Source organism: Dreissena polymorpha, chromosome 4 (genome assembly GCF_020536995.1).
Source record: "Dreissena polymorpha isolate Duluth1 chromosome 4, UMN_Dpol_1.0, whole genome shotgun sequence".
In the NCBI taxonomy this organism is placed as follows: Eukaryota; Metazoa; Mollusca; class Bivalvia; order Myida; family Dreissenidae; genus Dreissena; species Dreissena polymorpha.
Genome location: NC_068358.1, coordinates 136,798,261 through 136,823,953, shown reverse-complemented (window position 1 = coordinate 136,823,953; position 25,693 = coordinate 136,798,261). Strand labels below are relative to the sequence as shown.

Here is a 25,693-nt window from a genome sequence, read left to right as displayed (position 1 = left end):
TTGTTCAGGCTTTTCAGTTCTTGAGATTGTTGCAGATTGTGTAATTATGGAAAACATTGAAATTTTACTAGTTTTCTGGTGTTCATAGTGTGTACTATATCTCTTTCCCTTCTTTTTCTCAAGAGTTATACAAAATGATGTTGATATAAAATTCTAGTCTTCTAAAAGCTTTACAACAGCCAATAACCATGTTAATGATTGCTGAACAAAACACAACTTTATTTTACAAACTGATTTTGAAAGCTTCAATAAGTTGTCAAATAAACAAATGCAGCTATGATTAACAAAAACATTGCAACTTTCGATGAGCTTGAAGGTAAATAAAGCAGGGGTGCAGGGACACCTTGGGTGGTCCGAGGATGCAACATTGGTGCAGAGTAACCTCGCATAGTACCTTACAAAGTAAATATTACATATCTGCCTTGTTCTATGAAAACAGGGCTTAGTGCATGTTTGTAAAGTATTGCCTCAGATTATCCTGTGCAGTTTACACATGCTAATCAGGGACTACCTTCCTAGATTAGATTTTTTGTTCTGAAGAGGCTTCCTTTTAACCCTTTGCATGCTGGGAAATTTGTCGTCTGCTAAAATGTCGTCTGCTGAATTTGTAAAATAAGCATTTTCTTCATTTTTTTTCAAAGAATACTATCAGAATAGCAAACAGTTTGGATCCAGATGAGACGCCACGTTCTGTGGCGTCTCATCTGGATCCAAACTGTTTGCAAAGGCCTTTAAAATTCAGCTCCAGTGCTTTAAGGGTTAAAAAAAGTTCCATAAAAGTAGAAAGTATCATCCCTGATTAGCCTGGGCAGTCAGGAGAGGCTAATCTGGGACAACACCTTACGCACATACATTTAGCCCAGTTTTCCTAGCCCAAGGCTCATATAGTCTCCCCATTTTCTCTGCAGTGTTACCACCCAGTCCGGCAGACAGTGACAGTGGTGTGTCCAGTGATCTGGAGTCATCTGATGACAAGCTCAGACTGCAAGGTAACAGCTAACAAATTCTAGTTTTGCTGTGTGTTTGTTTCGACCTATAGTAGTCATTACACTTTTACAAGGTATTTTTATGCCCCCCTTCGAAGAAGAGGGGGCATATTGTTTTGCACATGTCGGTAGGTCCGTCCGTCGGTCTGTCCACCAGATGGTTTCCGGATGATAACTCAAGAATGCATAGGCCTAGGATCATGAAACTTCATAGGTACATTGATCATGACTGGCAGATGACCCCTATTGATTTTCAGGTCACTAGTAAGGTGAGATTTTCAAGCAGTCAATATGCTAAAAGTGTATTCACTGCTCAAAACTGACCATAGCAACTGTAGGTACTCACACTTTTCCTGGTCTAGCTGGCTTACCAGTACTAAGTGCTTATACTTATGTCAGTAACTGACATCAGTGTTTTTTGAAGCAGAGGCGAGGGAGAGAATGGCCGTAAACGGGGTTCATGACCAAACCCCACACAAGTTATGTGGCCAGGCCGGGGATTGAACCTGTGAACAGCAGATTGATAGTCCAGCACTCTTCAAACTGAGCTACTTGTAAATATCTCCTATCCAGCAGTCTTCCTACTGAGCTACTTGTAAATATCATCTTTTGCTATGTCAGTGCTTTAAGTATTTGTCAAAGCGAAATTCTACAAAAATAGTTTTTATTTTTGAGACTTCTTTATCAACAGAGCCTCTTTACATGTAGTTCTCCTTATGCAACTTGCTTTTGTTATATAAGCATCCATGTTTTATTTGTAATACAAGGTTTCTTAATCATGAAACATATTGTTGTTCCTTATGCCTGCCTATAAGCTGTAAAATAAGAAGTTATTGTCTGCAGTTTTATTTCCAGATTACCAAGGGACCTGGCTTAACATCATGATGTTGCATATACTATTAAGCTTTAAGGATGTGTTTATTGCTTTTAGGGCATTCCTCTTGAGCTACTTAATCTTGAGACACAGTGACCCTTGCTTTGTCAGCTTGTCTTTGAATGTAACATTTTGAAAGCAGACTTAGACTTAAGCTAAAGTCTTATTGTATTTTGAATAAAATTTTGTCTAAATAGGATTATGCATATCTCAAGAAATGAGGAATGGTTCTCTGCATATTTCATGTTTGAGAGGCATAAAGAATTGCTCTTGTCCGTACTTCAGTACATCCTTAACCCATTTATGCCTAGTGGATTCTCCCTTCTTTCTAAATTGGATCAATTTATTTCAAAAATTAGCGATGTCTAGTATATTTATTTTCTATATTTAGAATATTTCTTACAGAAATTCCTTTAGGCAAACAGCGCAGACCCGGATGAGACGCCACATCATGCGGCGTCTCATCTGGGTCTTCGCTGATTGAAAATGGATTTTTTCTAGACGCTAGGCATAAATGGGTTAAGCGTGTGTTTTCAACCCAGCCCTAACTACTGAGTGGATATCAATCTCACTTTCACGGTTCAATGAGCAGCTCATTGCGTACATAATATTAAAGAAAAGAATTTCTGCTGCAACAATTGTTTGCAGCAAGATGTCTAGTTGTCTGACTTTCCACTTTATCATTATATATTCTACCAAAATGTTGTGTTTACAATTCCTTTAACCCTTTCGAATTTTGAAGGTCTTTGCAAACAGTTTGGATCCAGATGAGATGCCACAGAACGTGGCGTCTCATCAGGATCCAAACTGTTTGCTATTCTGATATTATTCTTTGAAAAAAAACACAAAGAAAATGCTCTTTTTAGAAATTCAGCAGACGACATTTTTGGCAGACTACAAATTTCCCAGCATGCAAAGGGTTAACAACTTAGTAGATTTTTCGGTCATACTTTCACTGTTGACTGTCCTTGATATGCATTCAGGAAGGATTTTCAGCTGCGACCAGTTTTAGCAGAATTATGGCCATTTGTCTTTCTGGTCCACAGTAGAATACTAGTTTATTGTGCATTTCAATGTAGACTTTAACAAAACATGCTCCTGTCAAATACATTTTGTAGAGCTGCAACATATTACATCTAGTGCACAAAGGTTTTTTGCATGATATAGCTGAAAAAAGTGGGGCATTGTTTTTTGTATCTCAGGTCCTTTTCTTTACACTGCTCTCCAAACAATTTCCTGTTTGGGGAATACAACAAGTCTAGTGTTTCAATAGTGTTGAAACACTGACTGTTTTTGAATGACAAAACAGCAAGGCAGCACTGTTTTTGTGGCGTGTATTGCATGCCACAAGAGCTGCTGGTGCAAATGATATCCTGTAACTTAGAGAGCAGCGTCTAATAATAGCTTATTATAAAAAAAATGCACAGGCAATTATAACCACCAAATGTATTTGTGTTAATGAGAAGAAACAAGCGTTTTGATCTTATGCTATTTTGGCTGGCTTTTTTTTTGTTTAATTTTCTGTTCATGCAAGGTTATTGCAGGCACATCTTATGACAGTTGAAGGTGGATCAGTTATTGATGTTTGTTAGCGCTGTTTTCATAAGTATAAAGACTTAAAATTATTTTATAAAGCCTGGCCTCATTCTGATGTAAAAAATACGGTATGTTTAACCGACCCATTCCAAAAAATAGTCAACAAAAATTCCCAATTTAATGTAAAAAATCCCAATTTCTTTATAAAAAAACTCTTTTTTAAGGAAGAAGAGTCTTATGATTTTTATATCTCAATTTTATTTCAATTGCATGAAAAAAAGTATATAACCAAATTTATACTATTTTGTTTTTCTAATTTGAATTATTATAAAATAATTTTTTTTTTCCAAATTAGAGGAGTTTTCACACGAATAAAATCCCAATCCTGAAATTGCTTTTTTTCCAAAAATGTCCAGGAATCTATTATGTTTCATTTGGTATACTATTATTTTGTTCCATATTAAGGCAATCTAAATTTGCAGAACTGTCAGATTGATGTTCATTCAAAACATCTACAACATAACTATCATGAAGATCATGTATGGCTTAAGACAGATTGGAAGATAGCACATTCGTGTAGGCTCAACTTGTATGATATTTAACTTGTATGAAAAATAAGCATTCTTGTATGTTCAACGCATAAACTGTGCCTTTGTTTGTGCAGCATACCTAGCGTCACAGACAGACAGTTCACCGAAGGAGCGTTATGTTGCTCCGTTCTGCCAACCCCCTCCTGCTCACCAACCCCTGCCTGCTCACTTCAACACAGCCACACACGTTGCCATGAGACCAGGTACGTTGCAGGGGCAAATCAGGGGATAACCAGCCCTTCTTTTAGGAACTTATCTCTTGCGTGATATAAGCAAAGTGAAAATCCAATTGCATTAGCCATGGAGAGATGTTAACATAAATTCAAGGTTTTTTATGTCTGGTAAGTGACCACTTTTGTTTGGAATAGTTTCAAATTGGATACCCATTTGTCTTTTGAATGTAGACTACACAGTCACTACAAAATGTGAAATTGAATTTAAAAAAGTGTTTCCCTCTTTAATAATTCCTGATCAAACAGATTTTATCAAACAATGTCAAAAAGGCAAAATAATACAATTGATTTAATTGATGCGGATAAAAATAATGCAACAGGCCTATTATTCATTGAAGACTTCAAAAAGGCTTTTTGAACCATGCCTTTATTTATAAATTCTTGAAGAAACGTTTGAAAATAACCAGGGTTAAATGGATGTGCCTTTTACATAAAGGTTGATGTATGTTATGTGTGAGTTTCCCCATCTCTTCAAGGCCTAGGGGAGTGTATGTTCACATGTCTGCGCCATTTAAGCCTGTCCACAGAGATAAGGCACCTACTGTTGTCAACTAACCACCTAGCAAATAAATGTGCCAGCTCTTTAAGATTCCTCATGCTGGGTTGGTATTAACCCATTTATGCCTAGCGTCTAGAAAAAAGGCTTGGCAAACAGCATAGACCCAGATGAGACGCCGCATTATGCGGCGTCTCATCAGGGTCTGCGTTGTTTGCTTAAAGGAATTTCTATAAGAAATATTCTAAATATAGAAATAAATATACTAGACGTCCCTAATTTTGGAAATAAGTTGATCCAATTTAGAAGGATGGGAGAGTCCACTGGGCATAAATGGGTTAAAGCCGTATACTCGGGGAAACAACCTTGTTTGGGTGGCATTATGGCAAATTATTTTTAGCTCTGCTGTTTTCGGAGAAAACCCGAGGTATTGTCATAGCCAGCTCGTCGTGTCGTGTCCGTCGTTGTGTTCGCCGTCCGCGTCGTGCTTAAACCTAAAACGCTTATGAACATATGCTAAAGGCATATAAGTAGTTCATTAATGTATGATGCAATAATTAAATTGGGGACACCACTATCTCTATAAACTTTCCATTAAACTACATTAAGGTCATTTCTGAATGAATTGAAAATTTATTTGTATGAAATTGTGAACACACCTGTCAGCAGTCTGTGCTTATCTGGAAGAAAAGTCTTAAATGTAGTTCACTAAGTAAGAAGTGAAAATTCCACAGGCAGTATTGATTGCGTTTAATAGATATAACTGAAATGGAAGCATCTAGTAGAGCAAGACATTAGCAGACAGACATCCTTAGGCATAGACAAAGTTCATTTTTATTCTACATGAAGTCTTTTCCCCATATAATGGATTTTTCATCTTGATTATCTGGGGTGAAGTTTTTTTTATCAAGTGTACATGAGCTCTTCCTTGTTTATTGGTATCCAAGTGAATGGCTAATAGCACAAAATATATTTACTCTAAATGACAGCAGTCGATTTGAAACAATAATTTGGCTGTGTCATTGATCCTAAAAATGTTATGCTAATCTTATTATCATATAATAATGTTGTTAGGTTTTTATGCCCCCGATAGGAGGGCATATAATGATCGGACTGTCCGTCCGTCTGTCCGTTTTTCCGTCACATTTTGCGTTTAGGTTTCGAAAAATGCTCATAACTTTTATGTCCCTTGAGATGTAACCTTCATATCTGGTATGCATGTGTATATGGACAAGGCCTGTCCATACGCACACAAATTTTTACCCCTGTGACCTTGACGTTGAACTTAGGGTCCGCGTTTAGGTTTCGAAAAATGCTCATTACTTCTATGTCCCTTGAGATGTAACCTTAATATCTGGAATGCATGTGTATATGGACAAGGCCTTTCCATACGCACAAAAATTTTGACCCCTGTGACCTTGACCTTGAACTTAGAGTCTGTGTTTAGGTTACGAAATCTGCGTTTAGGTTTCGAAAAAAGCTCATAACTTCTATCATGCGTTTATAAGGGGCATAAGTCTTCTTATTGGGACAGCTCTTGTTGAAAGATTGTTGCCCTGTTAAGTGTTTGTTTTTGGGGTGGAAGTAAAGAAAAAAATCAAGATTAGAAAGTATGCTTTTGTTGAAAATTATTTTTGTCTCTCAACTTAGTTCACAAGCCATGTAATGGACAGTAATTAATTGTTGTAGTATTAAAGGAGGTATCATATACTGCTGGTCAAAGAAAACTAGGTGAATAGGTATTTTTTTCAGGCTTAATTTTCAAAGAAGACTAGATGAATGGGTGCTTATTGCAGGCAATGTTTTGGTAATCTAGCCTTAGTGCTGAATTACAAGTATCTGAGACATGCCTTAGTTCTGCTGGAAAATGAGGAACTCTTCACCAGGCTTGTGAGACTTTACAGGAATTCTTTTTGCAGAATTGTTGTCCTTATATTTCAATATCAACAGACCTGTTGTTTATTTTTAATAGAAAGTATGTTACATCTCATTTTGTCATTATGGAAACTGTTTGATGTGAGGGTAACTGACTCCTTTAGTACTAGCAAGGAAACAGTTTGCCACCATCCAGACATTCTTGGATAAAGGGAACATTTTTGTTTTGTTATTGACACTTTGATTCCTAATGATTTTGTTAGGTTAAGTACTCCTCAATATTTTTAGGTTTTGCTGTATAGGATGATAATTATAACAATTTTACAGATTATCTTTCTATAAAGCATTTTCTGGGGATGATAATAGCACTCAATGTTGGGAAAAACAGGCCTCTTAAAAGATGAAGGGGGATGGATGACAGTGCTAACAAAAAGTTAAGGTTATGGACTGCAATACAATGTAGAAGATGAGCAGGCTTCTGGGTGGTCCAAGGTTGGATAGTCAACATCTTCACATTGTCACATGGTACAGTTTCTATAGTTGTAGATGATGGCAAAGATGCCATTATTCGTTTGGTGTTCATTCATGAGGTATGGCCATTATTATGTGGGTGTTCATTCATGAGGCATGGCCATTATTATTGGGGTTTTCATTCATGAAGCATGGTCATTATAATTGGGATGTTTATTCATGAGGCATGGCCATTATTACTTGTGTGTTTATTAATGAGCCATTGCCATTATTACTGGGTTTTTCATTTATGAGGCATGGCCATTATTACTGGGGTGATCATTAATTAGGCATGGCCATTATTATTGGGGTTTTCATTCATGAGGCATGACCATTATTATTGGAATGTTTATTTATGATGCATGGCCATTATTATTGGAATGTTTATTTATGATGCATGGCCATTATTATTGGGGTGTTTATTAATGAGGCATGGGCATTATTATTGGGGTGTTTATTAATGAGGAAAGGCCATTATTACTGGGGTGTTCATTCATGAGGCATGGCGTTAATTATTGGGGTGTTTATCAATAAGGCATTGCACTTATTATTGGGGTGTTTATTAATGAGGCATGGCCATTATTATTGGGGTGTTTATTAATGAGGCATGGCCATTTTTACAAGGGTTTTCATTTATGAGGCATGGCCATTATTATTGAGGTGTTTATTAATGAGGCATGGCCATTATTACTGGGGTGTTCATTCATGAGGAATGGCCATTATTATTTGGGTGTTAATTAATGAGGCATGGCCATTATTATTCAGAAGTTCATTCATGGGCCATTATTACTAGGATGTTCTTCATTAGGCCTGGTCATGAATTCTTTGGTTTGCATGAATAATAGCAATCCAGTAAAGAGTTCAGAGAAAACTGTGTCTTATTATTGATTATCGTAAAAGGTCTCTTCTATTAAAAAAGTTACAAAAAAAAGGTTTAATGCGTTTATTTGTTTTTTATGTCATGGTGAAGAAAAAATATTTTTCTAGTTGGTTATCTTTTTGTATACGTCCAGTTTTTTTTTCATCAGTAAACAGCAGAAAAAAGTTAATCAGAAATAAATTTTATTTCGCAAGAAGTGAAATTAAAACAGAAAAACAACAACACACAATTATATCTTTTTATTTCTACTGTTGTTGTAAAAGCGTGCAAAACATTAATTTCTTAGTAATAAAAAAAGCAAACCATGGAAATGACTTGTACTTTCAGATAGTTTAAATAGGAAGCTCACAGTTTCCACACACACTAAACTGATTCTCAATTTGTACATGCAGGTTGCTATGAAGTCATTTTGGTTGCCAGGAAACTGTCTTGTCTGCTCTTTAAAGCATGACAATTTGTCTGGTCATAATTATGTTTTCTATAAGATCAGAATTTTCTAGAAAAAAAGAACATTAATTGTGAAAAAGGAGCCATAAGTGCACACCAACACGTAGTTCACTTCGAACAAAAACAAGAATTTGTGTCTCCAGTTATCTCTAAGTATATAAGAAAACAATATTTAACGTTAGCAAAAGCTGCAACTGAAAAGACCTTTAAACAACATTTGTGTGCCAGTATTTATATGTCATTTGTTAATTTTCCTAAATGCTTTTTTACTGCATTCTTGAATGTATAGCACATAATTCAGACAGATAAAAGCACAGTTTCGATTTCACTAGTCTTTAGACTTCGTAACCAGTAACGCAGCTAATGCAAATATGCAGATTGCCATGAATATGATCCATTGCATTATTGTGGAATCTAATTATATATTTTTTAGGAAAAAGATGAATACTCATAAAGTTAAATGCCAATGTTATATAAATGACATGACATGGCAATCAAGTCTTTGCTCTAAACAATAATATCAGTAATGCAAAGCTGATGTGAGGTTTCTTTGGGTTGATACAAGTAGAGCTATGAACAACGCTGATACTGCTTGTAGAAATGATTAAGTCAATTTCATGGTGTGGAGTTTCATGCAAGCTCAAATCAAATGATGCAGTTATGGAACGAGAGCGCCAATGGCGCAGAAAGCTTAGTTGCAAGATACAGGGCAGTTGCTGCTGAAGTAAATGTTTAAGTCAAAATATACTAAATAGTTTCCTTATATGTTTCGATGTAAAAGCGACAACTTTGAGCGAAAATAAATACAACATTTTGCACATAAAGACCCTCATTACCATACCTTTTCTTGACGGGCATTCTTAGCTGAATCGATTTAAGCAATAAAAAAGATGTGTCATGTTCAAACCAAAAAAGAATTCGACTCAAATCAAAATCGACTGTTTTTGCACCTTTTTTTTGGCAGTTTTCTAGTGGATTGTAACCTTTTGCAGTGCCATTTTTTACTTTAATCTCCAACTTTATCCTATTTCAGGGATTAAGTAGTGAACACCTATGCTTACCCTATCAATATCTCCAAACGATAAAACCAGAACAACAGTCTAAAGTGTATAACATGCCTTCGAGGAAAATATGATGATTTGTTTAGAGAGTACAGCCCTTCATGATTCGATTATTTAGCCCTTCATTACTCGATTATTTAGCATATTGTAACCTTAACGATTTCTGACATCACGAGTCGCCCCCCTTGTTGTTGCTACCAATGTTCTATTTTTAGAAACGGGAATTCCAAATAGTGACGTACGTGAATGGTTACAAAATGACATAACTATGAAAATAAATACGTAGAATTACATTATTTCACGCATACCATTATGCAACCATCCGTTTTCTTTTCCGACTTGATACATTTACAGCTTTCCATTTAATATTTTACAGACACAACACTCGTCCAGAATCCCGCGAATCCATTAAATCCGATGCCACATTTAAACCGTTAGCTCTACTCGTAACGTTAATTTCTTGCTCAAAGTAAATCATTTTTTAACTTCAATTAACACATCTCATATTACATTCAAACTCTACTTCATCAAATCCATAGAAAGGCAGGTCAGAATCCATGTCTTAAGTCAGAAAACATTCATCGTACATTTTCAAAGAATAAAAGTGCTTTATGCCCCACTTCCTGCTGAGAATATGTTAATTTCTATTTATAATTAACCGATGAAATGTTACATATCCTTAAACCAGGGCCTTATGAATTCAGTTATGTAAACATTTGACCTCTCCCAGAACAGTAAACAAAGGAAATAGAAATTAGGTGTGAGGTCACTATCAACAAGAACAGAATTGTTTTACGAACGAAATTTGTTTTAGTTTCTTAGAAGGTTTTTTCACGTAAAACGGTCTTAGAAAAATTCACTAAAAACGGTGTCAGCAATATTCTTGGAAGTAAACGTCAGAAAAACGTTTCCAAAAAAAAAATTGTAAGAATTACCATATACTATATTAAATAGATATTTCGTCTGATTTTTGATCAGGTAAGGCTTCATAATGGTCAACCGATTCATGTGGATTTTTTAAATGTAGCTTAAACCTTAAGCATAGGTGCGTTGCACCTATGCTAAAAAAATCACCAGTAGTACAAGCCTAGCACTTAAAAATTTGGAACCAGACTTGCGGAGACTTTGATTTGAGTCTGACCCTGGGAACAGGTTCTTAATGCATGTGTGTGAACTGCACAGGTTAATATGGGGTCACACTTTACACAAATACATTAAGCCCTATGTTTTCATAGCAAGGCTCATTTATATGGGTGGGCTGGCAACATTTTCATTGACTCCTGTAATAACACAAGAATCCGAGCTTGCTTTTTGGACTTCTATTTGAATACTTATACGACTAAAAACTCTTAAGCATTAATTATTTTAAGCCTATTAAAGCACTTCTGTGATATTTATTGTTGTTTTCTTGCAGATGTGTATAAGCCCCATCAGAGTCCTCCCCAGGGGCTGTCGTTCATGTCAGAGTCCGACTCCGGGACCTCTTCAACCACACCTCCATCCTCCCCGCTCAGATACAAAAGTAAAAAAGGTAAATGGCTGCTGTCAGGTTTAAAATAGCCTGATTCTGAGAAACTTTGGCTCACTGCATGTGAGTAAAGTGTTTTTCCAGATTAGCCTGTGCAATCCGCACAGGCTCATAAGGGATGTTAACAGTCTGTCTAAACTGAAAGCCTTTAAAATTTTAATCTAGGAAAAAAATTCTTTCATTAGATTAAACTTTCTGAGGGACTTCAAATGAACTACAAATTAACTTAGTTGTAAAGGGTTAAACAGGCTGGTTTGCAATGTTGTTGTCAGACACCACAAGTTCATTTCACTCATTTGGCCATCTTACAGAGCAGTTTTACTTGACAACTATACTCATGCATATAACCAATTTTAAGAGGCCAATTTAAAGAAACCAATACTGCATTATTAACCGACTTGGCTGAGATTGTCCAAAAAGTGCTTGTGTTTGGCAAATATAAAACTAAATACTTGTTTGTCTCGGTACACAAACCTTAATCTAAAACAGTACAATTGTTTTCTCTTGGACCACGTGCACCTAAATCTTTGAAATAAAGTGTGAAGGCAGCTAGCTTTTTGTTTTGGATTAACGGTAAACCCATTTATGCCTAGTGGACTCTCCCATACTTCTTAATTGGATAAATTTATTTCCAAAATAAGGGATGTCTAGTATATTTATTATGCTCTCCCAAAATTTATTTTGGGGGGAGCATATAGTCACCGATTCCTCTGTCCGTGTGTGTGTCTGTCTGTCCGTCCGTGCACAATTTTGTCTGGGCTATTTCTCAGCAACTAATGACCGAATTTCAATGAAACTTTATGGGAAGCTTCACTACCAAGAGGAGATGTGCATATTATCAGCGGGTTGTGGTCGGATGATTTTTCACAGAGTTATGGCCCTTTGAAATTTTCTATAAAAAAATTCTTGTCCCCCCAACTACTGTGCCCTCAAGACTTTTCCTTTTATCTGAATATATAGTGCAATATTGTGACTAAAAAAACCTTTGGGGAGCATCACCCGTTTCTATATTTAGAATATTTATGCCCCCTTCGAAGAAGAGGGGGTGTATTGTTTTGCTCATGTCGGTCTGTTCGTCCGTATGTCTGTCCACCAGATGGTTTCCGGATGATAACTCAAGAACGCTTAGGCCTAGGATCATGAAACTTCATTGGTACATTGATCATGACTCGCAGATAACCCTTATTGATTTTCAGGGCACTAGGTCAAAGGTCAAGGTCATGGTGACCTGAAATAGTAAAATGGTTTCCAGATGATGACTCAAGAACGCTTATTCCTAGGATCATGAAACTTCATAGATACATTAATCATGACTCGCAGATGACCCCTATTGGTTTTCAGGTCACTAGGTCAAAGGTCAAGGTCACGGTGACCCGAAATAAAAAAATGGTTTCCGGATGATAACTAAAGAACACTTATGCCTAGGATTATGAAACTTCATAGGTATATTGATCATGAGTCGCAGATGACCCCTATTGATTTTCAGGTCACTAGGTCAAAGGGCAAGGTCACAGTGACCCGAAATAGCAAAATGGTTTCTGGATGATAATTCAAGAACGCTTATGCCTAGGATCATGAAACTTCATAGATACATTGATCATGACTCGCAGATGACCCCTATTGATTTTCAGGTCACTAGGTCAAAGGTCAAGGTCACGGTGACTCAACTTAGAAAAATGGTTTCCGGATGATAACTCAAGAACGCTTACGCCAAGGATCATGAAACTTCATAGGTACATTGATCATGACTCGCAGAAGACCCATATTGACTTTCAGGTCACTAGGTCAAAGGTCAAGGTCACGTTGACTTGACACAGTTAATTGATCATGACTCGCAGATGACCCCTTTTGATTTTCAGGTCACAAGGTCAAAGGTCAAGGTCACAGTTCCAAAAAACGTATTCACACAATGGCTGCCACTACAACTGACAGCCCATATGGGGGACATGCATGTTTTACAAACAGCCCTTGTTCTTACGGAAATTCCTTTATTAAGCAAACAGCACAGACCCTGATGAAACGCCGCATTATGCGGTGTCTCATCTGGGTCTACGCTGTTTGCCAAGCATTTTTTCTAGACATAAATGGGTTAATTTGCATGTTTTGTTGGGATGGTCTTAATTAGGCATTTCAGCTGGGGTTGATATTCTGTAGTGAACTTTTTAATGAAAAATTAGCAATGCATCATTCATGATTTATTGTTTGCTCCGTGGTAAAGGGATTCCTTATATAGATAATTTTCAGGCAGCAGGTGATTTCACAGGCAGGAAATGCTTAATATATTGACATCACTGTACTAAAATCTTGTGCATCTGTGTTTCCGAAAGAAAGGAGAGGATGAATTACTGTGAGGTTTGTTGGCAGAGACCTTGAGAGGTCACCATTAACAGTTGTGGTGATCAATAGATGGAATATTTTCATGGAAACTTCATTAGGCTAGTTTTCAATTTGGAAATAAAACCACAAACCATAAGAAATGCATATACTTCAATAACACTTTAATACTCCCAAAACAGTATATTTTCGTATATTAATACTAAATCGTGTCACTCCATTATTGTAATACATAAGACATGTCATGTGCAAGTGAGGTTTGCGTCAAATGTCTGCTTGAAGAATTTCATAAGAAATTAATGTTTCTTGTTTTTAAATGCACGCCAGCTTTCAAGTGCAGCAGGTGGTAGCTGTTAGCTTTTAATAAGAAATGAGATTAATTTGGTGTTTTAACCATCAGATATCAAGGCAAACATACTGCACACTTGCTGTTCTGAAGTGCATTAAACAGACTGTCACATAAGCAATTATGATTGTAAATGACTACCGCCAATTATGTTAAAAAAAAGCTGTTAAAGACATTTATTAACATTGTCACATGGCTCTAAATCAGCCTGATAACCAGGTAACCTAATAACCCAAAAGTTATTAGGCTTGTTGACCAGGTAACCTAATAACCCAAAAGTTATTAGGCTTGTTGACCAGGTAACCTAATAACCCAAAAGTTACTGTGAAATGACGTCATTTTTTTTAACAAAATGACGTCATTATACCAGAGAAATTTTCCGATTAAACTCTTACAATGTAAATGAACGGTGAAAAAAGGCATAAAATAAAAAGGAAATTTGTTGGATTCGGTTAAATGACATGATAAATAGAATAATAGGTTGGTGACGTGGATGGAGAATGGTTCTGGCTCGTCGAAGGATCTTATTCGGGTGAGCCCAAAATTCCTCTGACTTGCCAGATAGCCATTCTCCATCCACTTCACCAACCAATTTATTCTCTATATTTTGGTTGACTTGTAACTGTAAGAGTCACATTATGACATATACCTGCAAAAGAGCATAAATGTGTTGTTGTTGTTGTTGTTTTAGATTGAAGTTTTGTTTGCTAAGCAGAGAGTAACACTTAAAACCAGTTAAATATAATTTAAAATGATCTTTCAATAATATGCTTTTGTTTGAATTAAACATAAATGTAAAAGCCTTACAATTTTTTTTCAAGATTAAAAAAACTTCTGGAACAAAAAAATTACCATGCAATATCAGAGAAATAATGGGTGAAAAAAATGAACACAAAATTTAAGAAAAATTAAGACCATGACAGAGCATTTGTGCAAATTACTTCAACTACAGGTGGGTCTCTGTTTGTGCATTCATTTGTAAATGAATTTCTTGTCATTTTTACATCTCAGACACAGTGTGTCCAATTATCAGGGGGAAAAAATGGATTGTGTTTAGGAAGTAATTAGGTAATAAATGTCTGCAACCATGATTACAAGTTCTGTTGATTGTTGGTAGTAAAGTATAATAGCTTCATAAATTTTGATGAATCTACTTTAATTGAAATTGTACAAGGAAAAAAACTAACTCTGTGTCAAGTTTGCAGTCATGTTGTATGCATATTTAATGTTATTTTAATTAAATTCCAAATTAATAAATAAGTATGAGGAATGTTTTTTTGTAGTTCACAATTGGATTTGTTTTTTTAGCTCATCTATTTTTTTGAAAAAAAAGAAGAGCTATTGTCATAACCTTGGCGTCGGTGTCCGGTTAAGTTTTGTGTTTAGGTCCACTTTTCTCATAAAGTATCAATGCTATTGCATTCAAACACTTACTAACTATCATGAGGGGACTGGGCAGGCAAAGTAAGATAACTCTGGCATGCATTTTGACAGAATTATTTGCCCTTTTTATACTTAGGAAATTGAAAATTTTGGTTAAGTTTTGTGTTTAGGTCCATTTTATTCCTTAAGTATCAAAGCTATTGCTTTCATACTTGCAACACTTACTAACTATCATAAGGGGACTGTGGCAGGCAAAGTTATGTAACTCTGACTGGCATTTTGACAGAATTATGTGCCCTTTTTATACTTAGAAATTGAAAAATTTGGTTAAGTTTTGTCTTTAGGTTCACTTTATTTCTAAAGTATCAAAGCTATTGCTATCATACTTGCAAACACTTACTTACTATCATAAGGGGACTGTGCAGGCAAAGTTATGTAACTCTGACTGGCATTTTGACGGGAATTATGGGCCCTTTATACTTAGAAAATTGAAAATTTGGTTCAAGTTTTGTGTTTGGTCCACTTTACCCCTAAAGTATCATAGATATTGCTTTCATACTTGGAACACTCGCAAACTATCATAAGGGGACAGTAAAGGACAAGTTGCATAACTCTGGTTGTCATTTTTATGGAATTATTGCCCTTTTTTGACTTAGTAACTTTGAATATATGGTTACATTTTGTGTTTAGATCCACTTTACTTCTAAAGTAGCAAGGCTATTGCTTTCAAACTTCAAATACTTTCATGCTATCATGAGGTACTGTACCTGGCAAGTTGAATTTAACCTTGACCTTTGAATGAACCTTGACTCTCAAGGTCAAATAAATAAATTTTGCTAAAATTGGCCATTACTTCTTTATTTCAGATTAGATTTGATTGATACTTTGACAAAACAACTCTTACCTGACATACCACAATAGACTCCACCCAAACCATCCTCCAAGCCCCCCCCCCCCCCAAAAAAAAGTTGTTTTTTTCTTTAAGATCATCTAATAAATGACCACCACACCCTAACACTATACCACCCCCCAACCCACCCCCCCCCCCAAAGAAAAACATGTATTATTTTATTTTTGAAAAACTGTCCAAACCATCCCACCCAAAATCATCCCCCCCCCCCCCCAAACAAAAATAATAAAAAAAATGCATTTTTTTTACATTTTTCGAAGAAAATGTAATAAATGACCACAACCCCCACACTATACCCCCCCCTACCCCCCCCCCCCCTCCACTCCACCCCTCCTTCCCTTGTGATTGAAATTGAGATAGGGTCCCTTCACTGTTTAAGAAGAAAAATAGATGAGCGTCTTCACCCGCAAGGCGGTGCTCTTGTATTAATTGTGTTATTATGTGGTATCATTCATCCACAATGCATGAGCTGTTTAAAAAGATTCAAAATTAATTATTCATTTACCTCAACAAATCTTAAATATTGTTTCATCTCAGAGTCGCAGACATTTGAATTTGTCTACCAATCAGCTATTAGGTTATTTGGATGTAAGGATTAAACAATTAGTGTAAAAAAAATCCTAATAAATTTTCAAAATTACTCTTGTCCCCATTCTACAATATGCATACATTCCATAATTTATGTTGTTATTGTTTCTATTGTTATTGATGTATGCAAATGATGAAATAATGATATTAAAACAGATCACTTCTATTGTTATCCATTAATTACCAGAGGACAGAATGAGAGTGCTGCATATTTCCAGGAAGGATGCTTGAATTAGTTCAAAGTAGTTATTTGACAGTAAATGTCGCTTGAAGTCAGGATGAGAATATCATTATAATGATGCTGTATAATTATTATCTCATTAATTATAATCTAGAAGTTTATGCTATTTCTAGACAGGGCGAATCTCTAAAATATTTCTAGGCTCCGTTGATCTTGTCAAAGTCAGGTGCAATGTACTTTCAGTCAAATGCTATTCAGAATGTAGTTTCAGATAACCTGCTTTTCAAAAACTTTAAAATTGACATGGAAAATACAGAACATGACAGCTTAAATTGCAAGTGATGTATATGTGAGGTTGTTTGGTTTTTTCTTAGAAAAATATATCTGACATTAAAATTTTTGTAAGCGTCATGAATCCAGATGGTAATTTTGTGGGTTTTAATAACTCTTTGTTGAAATGAATGTAGCTATGAAGTATTTTCTTTGATCTCTTCTCAGCAATAACTGCTCATACAAGTGACCCATTAATAACTGCTTAAGAAAGAAATATGATTGTTGATTGAAAACATAAATACCATTTACGCTAATTGTGCAGTAATATCTCCTATATTTAGCCAGTGCTATGATTGTTTGTGCATTCCAGTCCTTTTTATGTCCCCCACTATAGTAGTGGGGGGACATATTGTTTTTGCCCTGTCTGTTGGTTGGTTGGCGCCAACTTTAACATTTTGCAATAACTTTTGCTATATTGACTATAGCAACTTGATATTTGGCATGCATTTGTATCTCATGGAGCTGCACATTTGAGTGGTGAAAGGTCAAGGTCATCCTTCAAGGTCAGAGTCAAATATATGTGGCCCAAATCGCTTATTTATGAATACTTTTGCAATATTGAAGATAGCAACTTGATATTTGGGCATGCATAGTGTAACTTATGAAGCTGCACATTTTGAGTGGTGAAAGGTAAAGGTCAAGGTCATCCTTCTAGGTCAAATATATAGGTCAAAATTGCTTGTAATGTAGACTTCTGCAATATTGAAGCTAGCAATTTTATATTTGACATGCATGTGTATCTCATGGAGCTGCACATTTTGAGTGGTGAAGGGTCAATGTCAAGGTCATCCTTCAAGGTCAACGTCATATAGGGGGACATTGTGTTTCACAAACACATCTTGTATTTTACTTTTAGCAATTATTCATTTTGCATAACATTTTGTTCAGGGTTTTTTGTTCTCCTATTAAAAATTACTATCTATCATTCATGAAGTAAATGGTATTTTTATTGACATGTCATGCTAACAATGTGTGGTGCTGTTTTTCTCAAAACTTGCACCTATTACGAATTTGAAGGATTTTTTCAATTCTCATAATGTTCATAGGAAATAATGACACCTAAGGGTTACATACAAACAAATTACGTTATGGACCATATTTTACGGTTTATTACCGCCCTAATGCATTTCTAGACAGAATCGTTCTTGATTATTATATAACAGTTCATAATTATTATCATATAGAGATACACAATCTTGGATCTTCTTATCTTTTTGTCAACATCCTTCTGCTGTATTGCTAAAATAATTCAAACAGCATTATACTTATGATTACTTACATTAAAATGTATTACATGAATACACATGTAATTACATAAAGGTGTCATTTTATTGCATGTTCCAATGATGTATGAATGTTATAGAAATGTTTTTACGTGTATTGTACCTCTTCTTTAAGCTGCAGTAAACTGAAAAAATGTGAATAAATCATTTTGCCTGCTCAAGTTGTGTGGAATGGCAAAAGAAAGCCACATTTGAACAGAACCTGTTTTAAAATATATCTAGTTGAAGGGAGCCAACCCTGTTGTTGAGTTTGACATGAGTGGTAAAGTTTGTCGTGAAACATTTTAGTGGTGAAATAAATGAAAATAATTCTTAATTGGGTTCAGGTCGGAAACCAAAGTTTCACGAGTTTGACCATAGTCAGTTTGCCACAGCCAAAGAGAAAAAGGAGAGAGTAAGCAAAAATTTCTTTTTATAATGTTGTGGTCTAACCTATAAAAAGTATTATTATATGAGTGTATTAATTGTCTGTGAAAAGAATAATTAACATGCATATCTTCTTGAATCAGTATGTGGTTTAATACTATTTATGGGGAAAGTTATTTAAACTAAGTAATGTAGTTGTTAAATAGTTATGTCCCCACATTTTATTTCTTAAAACACTGAAACTATCAGCACATTTCTATCATGCAGTGAGCTTTATTGCATTGGACACAATTGGTGTGAAAAGGATGTAATAGGATGGGCAAGAATGCATTCATCTATAGATACCAAGGCAATTCTGCTGTAAGAACAGACTCCAAGAAAAAAAAAACAGAATCTAGAAATGATAGTATTAGTGTAAATTTATGGTTGTTGCAAATAACACTTCATTTAATGGTTTGCATAATGTCAAAACAAAAAATGTGTTCGTTAAACTTGACTGCAATTTCTGACTGTGCAATATCTGACTGTTGTCTGCTATTATACAAGCCATGATTTAGTTCCATCCAGCTGTCCTACAATGTTTTGAATACATTTTTGAATCTGCAATCAATTACCAAGATGCACAATTGAGTTCATATGAAGGAGAAAAACAGCCTCACTTACAAATACCATGGCATTAAAGAAGCTGCTCTGGCTTTTGATGAATGTTTATACTTCTTTTTTTTATCAAAAAGTCCTAAATTATGCAGCTGTACATGCAGAAGGAATTAATGCTAGAAAACATGATGGCATGCAATACATGCTTAAATTGGTCTTATGCCATATGTGGCCAGCTATGCTTAACTCTTTCAGTGCTGGAACCGAATATTATAGGCCTTTGCAAACAGTTTGGATCCAGATGGGACGCCACAGAACGTGGCGTCTCATCAGGATCGAAATTGTTTGCTATTCTGATAGTATTCTTTGGAAAAAAAAATGAAGAAAATGCTAATTTTAGAAATTCAGCAGACGACATTTTAGCAGACAACAAATTTCCCAGCATGCAAAGGATTAAGACCGGCTAGGGCATTTGCAGAGTCTGTTCAGGAGCTACCATGTCATAAGACTTTGTAACCAGTAACGCAGCTAATGCAAATATGCAGATTGCCATGAATATGATCCATTGCATTATTGTGGAATCTAATAGTGTCAAATAGTGTGTGACTATATAGCAAACAGGGTTTCTCATGACCGACTGAGCAGATCCCTTGGCTGGTCTGGAGCTACAATGGCTACCTTTGGCATAAGACCCGTTTTTGCATGACACTGGTCAGATGATGTGTTTTCCACTTTGCAGGCAGCACAACATATCTGTGGGAGTTCCTGCTCCAGTTGTTACAGAACAGAGAGACATGTCCCCGGTACATCAAGTGGACGAACAGGGAGAAGGGCATTTTCAAGCTTGTGGACTCCAAGGCCGTGTCAAAATTATGGGGTCTTCACAAAAACAAGCCCGACATGAATTATGAAACAATGGGCCGAGCATTGAGGTATTTTATTATGAATATCTTATTGTGTCTGAATTTGTGCCATGAGTCTAAAGGCTACACCTTGTACACAAGTACCTGCAAAAAAGTAATGTTTCTTTTTGACTTGCAACCTTTTCAACATAAATAACATGAAATCATGAAAGCGTGACATTTTTTTCAGGTACTACTATGCGCGGGGTATTCTTAACAAAGTGGATGGACAGCGTCTCGTGTATCAGTTTGCAGAGGTTCCAAAACAGATCATCGAAATCGACTGCACAAATGCATAGCCCAACATACAAACCCAGGAGGCTTTATATCTCATGAGTGGATCAGGAAATCATGTGCTCCAGGCCATGGTTACTTGATCTTGTGACCAGGTCATATGATCACAAGAAATCAGGTCAGACATGCTGAAAACCTAGTCAGTCATTGACCCATTTAGATTCGTTCCAGAGTCTGATTTTGGCACCTTTTGTGTGAAAGAATCAAAATCACCCGCTTGAATAGGCCAGTGCAAGATGCTTTCAACAATAGCATTAGTGACCAGTGACAAATGAAGGTCACCATCATTGTGCTGATAACCATGATCATATGGTACAGTCAGAACTAGTGCTACAAGTCCTGTCTGTTTATTGCTTGTACTGGGACATTGTACATTGTGATTTTGATCTCAGAGCTGTAGGCACTTTGAGGAAAAGATTCTTATAATTTGCTATGAGGGTATGTGGCTCCGTTTTAATAGAAAACAAGGGGCAGAGCAGTGCAGTGTGCCCATGGCAAAGACCTCTAATGAACTGCATTGATCCTCATTCTGTATAAGGAACTTTGTGCATTTCAATGATAGACCATAATAACTTGTATCCTTTTCATCTGTGTGCCATTTTTCTCTTCATTCTATCCCTATATTTCTGTATATTGCCAGTATGTGTGTACATATCTGTATTATAAAATGTTGATAATGAATGATGATGGACATTTTAACAAGAACTACATATTTTTTAATGTAAATAATAAAATGTGGTAAATTTCCAATTAAATTGTTTAAATAAGTGCAATTTTTTATTTCTTAGCCCTTTCAGCGCTGGAACCGAATTTTAAAGGCCTTGGCAAACAGTTTGGATCCAGATGAGACGCCACAGAACGTGGGCATCATCAGGATCCAAACTGTTTGCTATTCTGATAGTGTTCTTTGAAAAAAGTCAAAGAAAATGCTAATTTTACAAATTCAGCAGAAGACATTTTAGCAGAAGACAAATTTCCCAGCATGCAAAGGGTTAAACAGTTTGTGTAGCTCCTTGTTCACATCAAAATCTATTCAGCTACAAATTAGAATGAATTGCATACATTGTATTTTTCCTTAATAAAACAAATTGATGGAATCCTTTTCCTCTAAGTTAAAAGATGATATGCTAAGTCATTTATTGTTAACAACTAATCTTTTGCTTGTTAATGGAAAGCACCGCTTGGCATTAATCAAATGCTTCTTACCTGAATTAAGTTTGCATTTTTATGTGCTTAAAAGTGTAGCAAATGTTGGCATCGTTTCCTTCAGGTTTATTCATGTTTTATAAAATATTCATTTATGTCTCAATTTATAACTCTGCTAACAACGTGTTAGCTGCATAATATAGCTCTATTGTATCTGTATCTTGAAGCCCAATCTTGTCCTCCAATGTTAACTATAGTATTTATTGAAAAGCCACAAAGCTTATCATTCTGTATGTCATATATGGTGATAAGGCATTGATGCTTTTAGTGGTCTAGCTATAAACTAAAATATTTTACCCCACATTCCAGTTCTTACCTGACCAACCAACGAGTGTTTCCAAATATATTTTTCCATGATGATATTTATTGTAAATTACTATTGCCCATGTTTAAGTGATATCTTTTAATGAATAAGTATTTGTTTTTAATGCTCACCTCAGGTTTTATCTTGTATATATCAGTGTATTGTGTGTTCGGGTTTCATCTGAGCGCGTTAAACATGATACATTTGTTACTGGTTTTCTTGTTTTGTAAAAAACATGTATGTGCTAACTTATACTGTGTTGTTACTTTGTTACCTATGTAGTACAAATGTTAAGTGCATTTGTGAAACAGTGCATGAACTATTTTCTATGTCCCATTTAGCATAACTAAATTAATTATCTTTTTTACCTCACCTATGTTCCCATGTACCATTTCCACATACTTAGTGTTCAACAACATAAAACGTTGCATAGGACATTGTTTAATCTCAACCTGACATGGAGCTAAAAATAGAAGAACGGAAACCAAAGCTGATGGAATCTGAAACTTTAAATGTATCTTAAGCTTCTGAAGATGCCTACATCTATTCATTGTTTATCGAATTTTATCCAACAAGAGACATGTCCCATGTAATTTACATTAACAAAAGTATACTGAGCACTAAATTTTCATTTCATTAAAATCCTGCTCACCAGAAATATGACTCGTTTTCAAATTCGCCAATACTAATGAGAACCTATATTTGGTTAATTTGTTTTTGTACTTCTTACAATTTTAGACACGACTGAAACAAATGGTTTCAGATCTACTAAAACAATAACATGGTCAAGGCGCACTAATAACCCTATGTAATGATGCTTATCAAGTGCAAATAAATGTATCGCCACATGCAGCTAAATGTTTTTAATAAAGAGTCATTTATATAAAATTTGTGCTAAATATTTGATACACACATTGTTTTAGCTCTATCTCATCCATTCATGTTGCACAATTCGCTTAGATTTTTGTACACCTTATTTAATAAGTGATTTAAGCAAACCCATTGAAGATTTTTTAATATATATCACACCCCAATTGACACTTCTGAAAACAAACTTCTTTCATTAGGCTAATCAAAATGTACTGAAGGCTGATTTCATTTTATTATGAATGTTCCATGGATAATGTCGCGTTGTTTTGTATATAAAAATAACATCACACCCCATAGAGGGTAATGAAACATTTTGTCAACCCTCGAAATGTTAATGTCAACCTCAGCTTTCACCTCGGTTGATATAACCATCCTATGGTTGACAATACATTTTATCCTCCTCTATGGGGTGTGTGATATTTATTTGAAATACTCATTAATATTATTCATATCCCTTGTAACAAAATATGTAAACCATATTTAAAATATTTTCTCTAATCTGATTTTTTTAATATTTGTGTTTCATATTAGTGGTTATCTGAGCTCTCATTAAATTTTAAATAAAACTGTTTTGTGTAATGAATATTCTAATAAGAGCATGTTTTATGACATAATTTTTGCAGACAGTATTTAAATTAAATGTTATGTATGTATTTGTTATTTCTTGTCAAAGATTTATCAACCAAAAATAATTGTTCTGATTCAATAAATGAAAACTGTTTTTATTTTATGCTATCTTCTGGTTCAAAGAGAAATATAGGCAATTCACAATAATGATTTACATATCAGAGAGCAGTTTCTAAAAAGTGATACCATCAGAGAAGTAAAAGTAAAAAGTTATCAAACAAATAACTGTCAACATGCAGCTTCACATGTATGTGGCCCCAATAACACTGCCATGGATAGTGGCCCCAATAACACTGCCATGGATAGTGGCCCCAATAACACTGCCATGGATAGTGGCCCCAATAATACTGCCATGGATAGTGGCCCCAATAACACTGTCATGGATAGTGGCCCCAATAACACTGCCATGGATAGTGGCCCCAATAACACTGCCATGGATAGTGGCCCCAATAACACTGCCATGGATAGTGGCCCCAAATAACAAAACACTGCCATGGATAGTGGCCCCAATAACACTGCCATGGATAGTGGCCCCAATAACACTGCCATGGATAGTGGCCCCAATAACACTGCCATGGATAGTGGCCCCAATAACACTGCCATGGATAGTGGCCCCAATAACACTGCCATGGATAGTGGCCCCAATAACACTGCCATGGATAGTGGCCCACCAAACCAAATAACACTGCCATGGATAGTGGCCCCAATAACACTGCCATGGATATGAGATATTAAATATCAACAATACACACAGTGTGCTCCTTACCATGTATTTAAATCATGATCCTAGTCTGATGATTGCATTAAAAACCTGCCCTGCCAGACTAGATTTAGGAATAGATAGATGATGAATTAATGGTTTTTTTCTCTTGCAGAAATATGGGTCTTTCCCATACAAATGAAGACATTGTTAATGCTGATTAAGATCTTCAAATGTCACATTATAAAGAATGGCTTTTAAGGGGGCCTTTTCACAGATTTTGGCATGTTTTGAAGTGTGTCATTAAATGCTTTATAATTGATTAATGTAAACATTAAATTTTAAAAGCTCCAGTAAAAAATCAAAAATAAAATTTAAAAAAGGAAAAAAAGTAGCCTGCAGCAGGGCTCGAACCAGTGACCCCCGGAATCCTAAAGTAAAAACGCATTAGCCAACTGAGCTATCATGCCAAGTATACATAGAATGCGTATTTATACGTTATATAAGCAATCTTCGTAGTTTCACAAATTTAAACGACAACAGAACTCTCCAAATTATTCAATCGTTTCGCGTTGCAACGCTTTATAATTTTTAGGTTTTTAAATCGTCAAAAGATGCATATAATGGCTATATTAGAGCATGGTTAATGTTCAGTATCCTCACAAATATCATAACTAAACCAAAAATTTGTGAAGCTGAAACAACTTTTTTTCAATTTTGTCAATTACCAAACCGTGAAAAGATCCCTTTAATGGGTGGCTGCACATTGGTGTTTATGTAAAACATTAGTATTTGTCAGCAAACAACAATTTATTTCAGCTTCGCTGTGGGAAAGCGGGGTTTAATGCATGTGTGTAAAGTGCCGTCCCAGCATTGCCTGTGCTGTCCGTAGGCTAGCCCAGGCTTTCTGGGGGGAAACGTTATGCACATGCATTCAATCCAGGTTTGTCAGAGAGAGGCTTATATAAAATAAACTTGAACAGCTTCATGTAATTTCAATGTTTATTCTACCCAATTAATAAATGTTGCTAGCTTTTTGTGGAACAAAGAAACAGTTCATCTGTTGCATTGCCGCCAAAGTCCACTTATGCTCACATAATTAGGCTATAAATAGTTTTCACACCTACACAGAGACTGTATCACATCTACAGATACTTTATGGAAGTCTTAATGGTTGCATGGCGTTTTAATTTGGGTCCAGACTTGCTACATATGCACCGCACATAGTAGTATGGATTGTTAATTGCATAATAAACTAAGTGCCCAATTACATGCAAAGATTAATAGACAAGGAATAAAAGATCAGTATGCTTTTTTTACTGCTTTGTGCTAATATAGTTGTGGGCATTTCTATTGGCAACAATAATTGGATGCAAAATAAGTTGAATTCTTTGGTAATTTGTGTGTATCAATTTCTCACGATCTAAAGATGTTGTATGGAAGTGCTCCAGAG

General features: G+C 35.6%; 1 protein-coding gene across 1 annotated transcript in view; it reads left to right on the top strand.

Annotated features, from left to right (window-relative positions):
- Nucleotides 1–21,301, top strand: part of LOC127878829 (ETS translocation variant 4-like) — an 86,268-nt gene extending 64,967 nt beyond the window's left edge. Inside the window, exons 5-10 of the mRNA XM_052425354.1 lie at nt 909–989; nt 4,061–4,189; nt 10,903–11,019; nt 18,701–18,768; nt 20,064–20,269; nt 20,430–21,301. Coding sequence (XP_052281314.1) covers nt 909–989; nt 4,061–4,189; nt 10,903–11,019; nt 18,701–18,768; nt 20,064–20,269; nt 20,430–20,538 — 710 coding nt within the window. The 3' untranslated portion in view covers nt 20,539–21,301. The remainder of the gene's footprint in view (nt 1–908; nt 990–4,060; nt 4,190–10,902; nt 11,020–18,700; nt 18,769–20,063; nt 20,270–20,429) is intronic.
- Nucleotides 21,302–25,693: the final 4,392 nt, after the last annotated feature.